We start from the raw sequence: 11,519 nt of genomic DNA, 5'->3' as shown, positions 1-11,519 counted from the left end.
ATTCTATATAATATTATGTATTATTCTATATAATATTATGTATTATTCTATATAATATTATGTATAATTCTATATAATATTATGTATAATTCGATATAATATTATGTATAATTCGATATAATATTATGTATAATTCTATATAATATTATGTATAATTATATATAATATTATGTATAATTCTATATAATATTATGTATTATTCTATATAATATTATGTATTATTCTATATAATATTATGTATTATTCTATATAATATTATGTATAATTCTATATAATATTATGTATAATTCGATATAATATTATGTATAATTCGATATAATATTATATATAATTCGATATAATATTATGTATTTTTCTATATAATATTATGTATAATTATATATAATATTATATATTATTCTATATAATATTATGTATAATTCTATATAATATTATGTATAATTATATATAATATTATGTATTATTCTATATAATATTATGTATAATTCTATATAATATTATGTATAATTCGATATAATATTATGTATAATTCGATATAATATTATATATAATTCGATATAATATTATGTATTTTTCTATATAATATTATGTATAATTATATATAATATTATATATTATTCTATATAATATTATGTATAATTCTATATAATATTATGTATAATTATATATAATATTATGTATTATTCTATATAATATTATGTATAATTCTATATAATATTATGCGTTTTTTAGAACTTAGTGTATCCTATACATTGTACGCAAAACAAAAAGATTAATGAGATTAGCGTTATTTTTTGGCTGGGTGCTCAAGGAGACGGTACCTTTCAGGTTTCGCCAACTAAGATTTCTCATCAGAGAATTAGACATGGAACCAATTAACTTAATTGGTTAATTAAATTAATTGGTTTGTATTTTATAATGGTTTTTAAACAGACCTCTCAATTTACAAACGAAAATTTTAATTTTTTATCACCTTTATTAATAATATAATATAGTATATTTAATTGTAAAGAAACGCAATGTTTACATTTTCAACTAGGCGTTCAACTAAATGAAGGCTGTACTTAAAACTGCATTACTATTAAGGGCACGCATCACGTATGACACGTGACCATAGGAAAACATAATATAAAATGAAGGCTGTTGTTTTACCCGGGTACCTTCCAAGATGTCCTTTATAATATCTTCCAAAACGATTGTAGGTGTATTAAAAGTGCCAGTAGTTTCCACGAGGCTAAGCGATAGTACAGCCAAATGTTTAATTCCAATCTTATAAATCCCGGTTGAGAAAGACGAAGGGGGTAGTATCGGAAACTGATGATGACACCGTGCTGGTCGGCTGGAATGGATAAACAAGAGGGGAATCTGTCACTGGAGATCAAAAGAGAGACACCGAAGAGACGTTACTGGGTCGAGTGCGATCTCCGAGGGTCAGACACCCAAACAACTTTAACATTGATGAGGCAATTATTATGACGGGTTAACTTTTAAAGAAAAATCATTTTCTAGCGCAGCCTTGGAGCTCGTCGAGGCTCTTTTCAACTTGTTTTCTTATTCCGAATAACGGGTTAAACGTTTCCTTCGCGGACAATTTACTTACGCCGAAGCTACTCAGACTTTACCCCTTTCCGCGGCTTTTATTTGGCAAGGACTTCCTTCGAGAAAGTATTTTAGTCGCTTCTACCGGTGTACGTTTCCCCCTGAAGGATAATTTTTATTTTGGTATCGTTATTATACGTCAAGGCGCTTGCGCGGGAGGGTTAAACCAGTGCTTACGCCGCCTTATAAACACGTTATGAAATGTTTAAGTATATTTATGTGGGTGTTGGAATTTAAATTATTCTTATTCGTACTCAAGGATGTTTTAAGTAGGCTTACGCTCAATTTTATTTTCCATTGTTGTCGACGTACGAGTTAAATTTTATTTGGTAGATTCCAAACTAAGCCGATAATATATTTTTATCAGTTCCAACTGGTAGGTGGGTAGGCTTAGGCAAAAAAAAGAGATAGGTGTAGGAAATTACAGCTGAAAATATGTAGAAAATTGTAGGTGAAAATATGGGTTATCATTTCTGTTCAAATGAATGACAAGTTTTATTTATTATAAAAATACTTTTCAGTTTTATAAATTATTCAAGATAGTGTTTACAACTTCTTTGCATTTTCTTGAAAAAACAGAAAAAGACAGCTATCTTTTTTAGTGTCTGTGAAAACAAATATTTACAATAGATTTTTCACCCGAAATTCTTAGAATATTTCTGAGAAAAAACAAGTAGTTGTATATTTTTCTGTAACGAAAATATGATCATTTTTTTCGGTTGGTATTTCAGTTACGGGTGGAAGAGAAGGTTTTATTTAGAGAGAGGCGGAAATTAAATAAATTATTGTCATTTTCGTGGGAAATGTTTCCTAGTTTTTTTGTTGAAATTCTGTTTAGGAAATTTCCCTCTAATAACATTTGGAGGTATAGTTATAAACTAAGACACGTTAGTGGTAAGATGTCTCCAACTGAGGTTTTTTCTTAGTTTGTTTACAACCAAATTTAGGAAGTTTATACCGCGCCTGACGACTCCGCATTTTTCCAATAATTTACGCGTGAAAAATAACTTAGCAACCTTTTCTTTCGACAAAGCTTTTTTGTTTAGTTTTAATAATAAAACACTGTATAATATAATTTTTTTCTCCGGTACTTCGCGAGAACACTACTGTATATACGTTTATACTCAGAGCAATTTTTTTTATCTCTGTCTGGGGTGGATAATGAATAATATTTACACGTGAAATAGCGATGAATATTAACAAGTCGAAGTGAGGGGGACGACACGATAGACGAAAGAATTCAATACCGACTTTCGATATTAATACTAAGCCTATATTATCTTTCGCCTTATTTGGGGGTAACTCATATAAAATCCAAATTAATTTTGAAAAACCCATTTCGTAAAATCGAGGCGCGGAGTTTCGCTTTTACGGAGGGCTGAGGAACTATATTATTTACAGGAAGAGAAACAAATTGGAGTTTACTCTTTCTTTTAAAAAAAAATCATTAAAAGGATAAATTAGCGACGTTCGCGGGGGGGGGGGGGGGGATGTAACGGAAAAAGTTTCTTTGATTCCGTTCCTTTAAATATCTACAATAAAAATGATTATGTGTGGACAGGAGGGGGAGTCGAATCTACATTTTTTTCTTCGAGGTAAATAGATAAATTAATTGTACGATATGAAATTTATAATCGACTAAGTTTCAATAATTTTAAAACTTAGTGGAGAAGAGTTTTTGGGGACAAAACGTATAAATTGATGTTTTTTGCACAATGCGATGACAAGATGAAATCCCGGCCATTTTTTTATTCTATATATCATCTCCACCGTATTTAGTTAAACTTTTAATTGTTTTCAATTTTCATTTTAGTTATCAAAAATTAAATCGCTTAGCTAGGCTTACGAAATAACCAAAATTGAAAATCGACAGGAACTTAAAATTGAAGACCAGATTGTTTATTTTCTTGAATAATCCACTTTTCTAGTTCGTTCTTCTTTATCTTAGAAAGTAGGTAGGACGAGGCGTGGTTGTTCTTAGCCCCTCCCCGATCTTTCGACGTCACGCGGGGCGCGCCATTTACTTGGTCGACGACGCGCGCACCCGTTTCGCGTACTGTCCAGTCTCGGTTGGTTAGTTTTTTTTTTAATTATTTTCCCTATTTATACAATTTACATAACACGCACGCACACTTTTTAAAAGTTCAATCGCGGTCTAATAATTTTTAATTTATTTAAAAGTCTTTGGTAATCCTAAGTCGAAAAGGATCATCAAATGCTTTCTTGGCTACTCGTGGAAGCCTGGTCCAAGGACTGTTGGTCGACGGAACTGCGTCGCAGAACCGGGATTTTGGATGAGATAGTGCTTTCCAGCTTGGCAGTAGTGATCCAAGGATGCTGCAAAATTTCCTCCAATGACGGCCTATCAGCTGGTCGAATTGACAGGCACTTGCGAATTAAATCTTGGCATTCTATAGAAAAATAGAAAAAGTGGGGGGAAAAATTTCGTTAGATTTTGGGCTAAAAAAAATATGTCGATGATATCGGGAATAGATCGGTAGGGAAGATAACTTACCAGAGGAGATTCGTCGCTTGAAGTTAATTTCCGCCCTCAAAATCTGTTCGTCTTGGTCGAAGGGAATGTCCCCGCAAACCATGTCAAAAAGTAGAATTCCAAGCGACCAAACGGTGGCGCTACGGCCGTGGTAACGGTTATGGCGAATCCATTCTGGGGGGCTGTACACTCTCGTTCCTATTTAGGAAGAAAGAAAATAAATTGCTTAAAACGCAGTTCTTACAAACGCACGCGAATAATAAAAAGAACGAGCCAGCCAGCCAGCGACTTTCGCGTTATAACTTTTCGCGAGCGTACGGACAAAAAAAGTAGAAAAATATATACGTAAGCGGTTTAAAATAAAAGGCGAGCTATTTACGACGACCGTGTACTTCCTTTTTGGTTCCCTTCGAGCCAAAATATCTTTATTTTATTCTGTATAGTATTAAACGTTCCGCATCTGTAGCGAAGGGTACATGGGAGTCGGACATAAATTAGAGACAGCGAGGATCCAGATAGAGCACGCGATCTACCAATTTTGCAATCCTTTACCCCACCCGCTGCCCGGTTTATGTTTTTCTCCTCCCAGCGTCGCGAGACGGTTTACGCGCTTTGGCCGACTAGTCGCTACATTGTATCGATCGATCGGCCTCCGAGAACGTAAACAATGTTTCCCAGCCAAAACAAAGTAGGAAAGGTAGTCCCCTCCATAATTCACGCGCCAAAATTGTAAGAGAGAAAAGAAGAAGGCTTTAAATGAAATTAGGGTTAAGCCTTAGTCGATAGAAATCCGTTGATACGAGGAAAAGAGTAGGAACCATTTTCCCCCCAGTTTTGGGACGCGGGAAATATCCGCGGAAGAAAAGATTCGGCCTGCAGAAGTTCCTTCAGCTTCGGTTCAGCAGCACCCGAGTTATCGATCCGAGGGGGTGGGCTGGGTGGCTAGTTTCCAACGAGGAACGAGAGGGCGGTAGCCTCCTTTCTCCGGGGCTTCCTCCCTTCTCCGCTAGAGGGAAGGGAGCCACCCTCCCCGTATCGAAGGCGATGCCCAGCCCGGGAACACTAACTAGGCCTAAATATTCGACCGGGTGCCATCGTACGCTAAAGCCACGTCAAATTGTCGCGGGGGGTACGAAGGCTAAGATTATTTTGATGTCCGGTGAGTGACCAATGGAGGACAGTGTCCGCGCATCTCCCTTTTTTTCGCGCCGAGGGGAAATAAGTCTGGTACGCGGCGCCGGCGTATCCCCGGGTATAAAAAACCAGGCTGGTGGACGGATATCGAGTTGGCAGCGTGCCAAATGCGTCAATCGCGTCTGGGAATTCGTCTGACGTCACGATGGAGGAAGCCCGGTTCAATCTCCCTCTCCACGCTATCCCTTCGACCCCCTTTCCACCCTCCCCCCGCGCGCGCGTTATTTCACCCTGGAAACGCGACTGCGCTTGCGTCGAGAATCCGTGGTGCACGAAGTTATTCGACGCTACCCCTAAAAAAAGGGTCGGGTCGAAATCCATTGGTACTATCATCATCGTATAATATCCCATACTGAAGATATTCCTCTAAAACTAGGAAGGGAAGAATTCTCATAAATTTATTATTTACGCGCCTTTTTCTGTCGTAAAAACCCGGCGGGGTTATTTTAAAAGTCTCCTTCTAATTAAAGAACGCGGACATTTGGCAACGAGAGCGGCGACGTAATCTCGCGACTAAAATGAAAAAGAGGTCGCTCTCGAAGCCACGCCCATCTTGCTCCAGTTCAAACGACTCCTACGCGAACGAAAGCGAAAGCGCTCGGGTCAAACGGAATAGACGCTGGCTGGATGCGAGAGATAATAAAGAGGCCAAAAAATAATAAACGTCAAAGAGGACGTCTTACCATCAAAATCGGTGTAGATGGAATCTTTGAGTAAGGCTCCCGAACCGAAGTCGATGAGCTTGAGCTGAAGAGTCTTGAGGTCGACGAGAACGTTTTCGTCTTTGATGTCTCTGTGAATGACCCCGGCCTTGTGACACGAAATGACCGCTTCGACCACTTGGCGGAAGAATAAGCGACTCATCTTCTCCTCCAAAACTCCCTTCTCCGTGATGAAGTCGAAGAGATCTTTCACCGGCTCCGGCCTTTCCATGATAATAATGTAGGCGTCGGCCTTCTCGTACCAGTCCAAGATGCGGATGACGCCAGGCACGCCATTCACTTTCTTCAGTAAACAGATCTCCAGGGGTACTTTGCAACCGTTTAACTATTCGAACCAAAGAGATCAAAAAATACGCTCGGTTAGGGATCGTAAGAGATGGTCGTTATCCTTATAACTAGGAGCTCATTGGGAACGTAACCCGTATAGCGGAAAAACCCCCCCAACTAGAAAGGAATGTAGGTGACCCCGGAACCTGGATTGGAAAAATTTCGAACTTATAGCCCAAGGTTTATTAATGTTTACGTTTTTACCGGTTTCTGGCGAAACGTGGTCATCTCGGGATTTTGGGGGCGAAAGTAGGCCTAGGCTGGGAAGGTGTTAATCTAGCCCCCCTCACCCTGCCCGCTTTAAGTATGTCGTATTGATTTCAAAACGAAACCTTTTTGGGATTGAATCGAAGTTGGCCTAAATACGGGAGAAAGCCGCCATCATAGTTTCCCGCCATTTCTCCAGCGCGCACCGTAACCGAGCAACGGACGGCTCCCTAGAATTTTTCCCCAACATGTATCGTACGTACTTTTTGGCACGAAGCCAAACCGACGGCGTCTGCGATCCTAGCCCACCCGCCTTTTTCCGCAACCCCCCCCCTCCCCGCCTTAGCCGCGCTCGCGCTCAGAGATGGCGTCCCCGTAATAAGTTCCCCTATGGCGGGAATGATTGGAGCAGGCTGAGAGAATACGGTCAATGCCGTCAGCTCGTGTTGCTACGGTAGGGGCAGTTCCGGCGCCAAATGGCGGGGTGGGCCTCTTATTTTGACAAAAATGTTATAGGCCGCGTTCTTGAGATAGTATTGTGTTAAATAATAAGCTTAGAACTTCTATTTATCCTTCCACGATAATAATAGAAGGAACGACACTCACCTGTCCCCATACTGTAACTTTTTCTCGAAGGACGTGTTTAATAGCAACCTGAGAAAACAAAAAGGTAAACATTAGAATTTTGCCTACATTAGTTTTAGTTTCACGAGGCGGGGTAAAAAAAATGCTCTTACCGGAATATTGTCCCTGATTCGAGTACCAGCGTAGACTGTACCAAAGCCACCTTTTCCCAAAACGGGACCAACCCTGAAGGCTTTTTCGAACGGTTCTCGAACGGCTGTTTAAATTAATAAAGAAATCTCTCAGACAAAAAACTAGCGCCGAATTTTTAGTATTTTGTCTCCATTTCTGTACGCTGCCTATTTGACGAAGTTTTCCTCGTTAAACCCTTCGATTCCATTTCGAATGATTATGGCGCATTATTAGGCTCGCCAAAGTCAAACGGAAGATCTATTTCGGTTTACGATGGGGAAAATAGCGCGAATAGAGCTAGCGTATGCGGATTGAGGAAGCAAAATTGAGAAGACTGAGCGAGAGGGGTCCGGGGAGATATTTTCCCGCGGCCGCCATCGCTTTGGTCTCTCTCGGCGTCGGGATTGGCCGCGATAGAGCCAAAGCTTACCAGGCCGTTCTTTCTCGCCGGAGTTGGCGTTGTTTGAGGAAAAGACGTTGAAGCTAGGAATTTTCCTGCTCAACATGTTGAAGGATTCGAAGAATCCGCACACTAAGAAATCTGACGCACACACAGTTTATAATCCTTTAGAGCGAAACACGATGGTAAAAATTCATCGAACAATTCGCGAAATAGCGAAAAATCTGCAATTTGATATTCGTTGAAATTCAAAATATCGTTCCGATAAACGTTGAAGAAAACACACGAGCGCTGTAAATTCACTGGTTGTTGACCAACGTTGAGAAGGAACCCTAAGCACTATAACTTCTGGCTGTAAAATATAGAACCTTCGGCGGCTCTATATTTTGGCGCTGAACGTTACGCGCTTAGCTAAAGTTAAATGTAAAAATTTGAGAAAAACATCTCGGCCGTATGACTATCTCGACAACGATTCTGGTTTTGAACGTTTACAAACGAACGCTGGGAATTTACGTCGGAGAGGAACTACTTTTCTTGGCGCGCGAATCGTCGACCGCGAGGCGGTTCTACAATCTACGCGTTGGGTAATTCTACTCTCTGGGATGCTGGGGAAAGGCCGAGCGCGGGTATATCGGCGCCGTAGTAACCGCGTAACGTCTGGCCAATAAGGGGCGTCGTTGTACGAGCGCGTCTTCCTCGGAATTAGCCAATCGCGATAAAGGTTTTATGTCGAAATCGGGGCAAATCCGCCTCGGATTTTCCGCCAACACAGTGAGCGTAGTAAAAAACCGAGTATACGTAGCAATGACGTTATACTAGAGGGGGGCTCGAAAGAAGGGAAACTACGACGTAGATTCTCTCTCGCCCACGTGGCAAAGATGCGGGGAAATTTGTTACGAATAATTTCCAAAGTCGCCGCTGCAGTGGCGCTCTCCCGTGACGAATCCTAGAAATAATACCAAATTTTTTTCGCGTTTCACTCAAAATGATTTCATTTTGCAATCGACGTGGAGACTATTTTAGTTGGGGCGTTTTCTTACTCACATCCTATGACTCCGGGGACTCTTTGAATACGGAAAAAGATGAGTCGTCTAGGATTCCCACAAAATCAAAACAAACAAGCCACATTGCGAAAAAATAATTCCTCCCGTTATTAATATTTATTCAAATTCATCGTAGATTACTATCTATCGAAGGAAAGAGGTTTTGTATTTTCTCGATAACAAATGAAATGTGTGTTTTTTTACAAACAAATAGAAATTAGGTCTTCGCGTTTCACTTTTGTTATATTTCGAGGTGAAAGGGGGCTAAATAGCCGAATATAACAGCTATTTTATAATCGTGATATAATATTTGGTTTAGGAGATCTAGTTCAGCCCATTTAGGAATTGAGGACTTTCGCTCCGTTTTTTACGGGGATGGAGAAATTGGGCTACAATGGCGCTGGGCTCGTCAGACGGTCAATGCTATAGCGACGCGAATTTCGCTTTCGCTGGGTCAGTTCGCGCCGTTACGTCTCCCTTTCCCCCTCCGACATTTTCCCGCCAAAAGTTGATCCTCGGATGCTCGAGGCATCCCGCCTCGTGGCAGATGGAAAGCGAACCACTAGGCGTCTCTTCCATAAATCATCCATTAAAAACTACATTTTCTCCCCCAGAATTTATTAGTAATTAGGGTTTCAGACCTAGTTCAATTGTTCTATCGAAGGGGGGGGGGGGGCTTTATTTTAGAAACGTCAATGGTTTTTAAATGGAAGAGGGTCATTCATGATGGCGGATTAAATAGTGAAACAATAGTTTAACCGCTAGCTACTCAACGGGATAGAAAAATAATTGATAAAAATTTATAAATTTTAATATTTAAACTAAGCGAATGGCATCTGCTGATAGAAAAACCTTATGACGTCCGTACGACACATATATAATTCTTCTATAAATAAATACACCGTGTGGAATATTAAACAATGGGTGGATATTTTGATAGGAAAGCTTGTTTTAAATACGGCCTTCTCTAAACGGAAATAGAAATACAATTTTTTTTTATAAAAAAATATAAATCCCCCCCCCCCGTCCATTTACGTAATACGTATTTCGAAACTTTAGGTTTTCCCCGGCAGCGTCATATTGTATTCTTTTCTTCAAGGTTCTAATATTTCGAGCAGTTTATTTTATACGAACTTACTCCAATTTTTCGTTCTAAGTTATGAAATTTTTTAGTAAATATGACGTTTTACGCGTGATGGCATCCGCTTGTTATATTGTCTTACCAAGAACGTGTTTAGATATCTAAGAACCATTAACATTGACTCCTGCTGCCACGCTCTTATTCTTTTCAGATTGGCCAAGTCTTGAAATCCGTATTTAGCGCCATCTGGAGGTTATAAAACTAGGATATTGTTGTTATTATATGACAAAGTTTTTCCAAACACCGGTTTAACCGGGTAAACATTTTTTGGATAAAATTATATGTACTATTAAGTTTTGATTAATATTTTGATTTAAAGGCGTTTTCTATAGTTTCAATACAAATACTGAAGTTTTATGAAAATGAAAAACTTAATTTTAACGCCCTTTTAGCCATATATTACATGTTCAAATTATAATAAGTTTAAAAAATATATATTCTTAAACCAATATACTAGTTTTACAAACCTCCAGATGACGCTACTCACGGATTTTATGGCGTGGGTCCAGAGTTGCCTTGGTTGAAGGTTCTTAAATACATAAATACGTTTTTGGTCTTACTAATTACCTCGTGATACATTTCCCCATAAGTCTTCGTAACGATATAGTTATGTCAGTTATTTAGAAATTTGTCTCGAGCAAAGTTTATATTATAACTACTTAGGATCTCGAATTTAAACGCTGACGTCACATTCTTGAAATTCCGCTCTCTCTCTCTCTCTCTCGTTCTCGAGTAGTCTATCGTTGGGGAGGGGAGGATAAAGAATGATATTGATGTAATTGAATATTTATTGTATTATGTTGTTTGAGATTGTATTTCCGAAGCTGCTTGCGATGTCGCCGCGCTGTTAACCCCCCCATTCGCCATATTTGTTTCTGCCGAAACTAATAATATTATAAACGCTCGACATTGTGGCGTCTCTTACATATTTCTAATTCCACGTATATTACAGGGGCCATCTCAATTGATTTATAAAGGGTGAAAATTGAAAAATGTCGTCTAATCATGGAAGACTATTTTCCCATAAATAATTTTTACAATTAAGTTATTTTATGCCAATTATTTTTTATTTATTAATAGTAATTTTCTAATTGATCTCGTGATCAAATCAAACCGTTATGTAAATCAATATCGTCATTTATTTGAGTCCTAATTTGATTTAATTTGAAGTAAATTTATTAAATTATTGTTATAATATTGATTTAATATTTAAAAGACGTATTTGTTTGTTGACCTCTGTAAGATCCTTAAGTCCTATATTGATTTAATTTGTAAATTTATTAAATTATTGTTTTAATACAATTAATAGGATTTAATATTCAAAATTAATAATTATTGGTTGACTTTTATCTATCTCCGAGTCTTAACTTGATTTAGTTGGAAGTAAATTTATTAATTTATTTTTATAATACAGATAATAGAACTTACGACGTTAGTGTTCCAAATACAAAATTATTTATTTTGTTGACTTTTTTCTATTTTTTAGACCCCCGAGTTCTAACTTGATTAAATTTGAAGTGAATTTTTTAATTTTATTTTATTGTTACGCTGGAATTTATATAATTCGAAGTTTCATTTAAATCAAGGAATACTTCTGCGTATTGTTCCATACCAGAGTGACTGAGAAAAATCATAT

At 38.1% G+C, this 11,519-nt stretch overlaps 1 protein-coding gene across 1 annotated transcript; it reads right to left on the bottom strand.

Moving 5' to 3' along the window:
• Positions 1 to 3,761: 3,761 nt before the first annotated feature.
• On the bottom strand, positions 3,762 to 8,289 carry LOC149941464 (serine/threonine-protein kinase pim-3-like). Its single transcript, XM_090180196.1, has 6 exons — positions 7,730 to 8,289; positions 7,281 to 7,384; positions 7,150 to 7,197; positions 5,971 to 6,334; positions 4,115 to 4,291; positions 3,762 to 4,010 (listed from the first exon to the last, which is right to left on the bottom strand). Exons 1-6 carry the CDS (start codon positions 7,803 to 7,805, stop codon positions 3,811 to 3,813), a joined length of 969 nt encoding a protein of 322 aa, XP_090036322.1. The 5' UTR covers positions 7,806 to 8,289; the 3' UTR covers positions 3,762 to 3,810.
• Between the last annotated feature and the right edge of the window lie 3,230 nt (positions 8,290 to 11,519).

The sequence above is a fragment of the Leiobunum rupestre genome, chromosome 6 (genome assembly GCF_980474605.1).
Source record: "Leiobunum rupestre chromosome 6, qqLeiRupe1.1.hap1, whole genome shotgun sequence".
NCBI classification, from domain to species: Eukaryota; Metazoa; Arthropoda; class Arachnida; order Opiliones; family Sclerosomatidae; genus Leiobunum; species Leiobunum rupestre.
The sequence above is the reverse complement of the archived record's forward strand: the minus strand, read 5'-3'. Positions and strand labels throughout refer to the sequence as shown.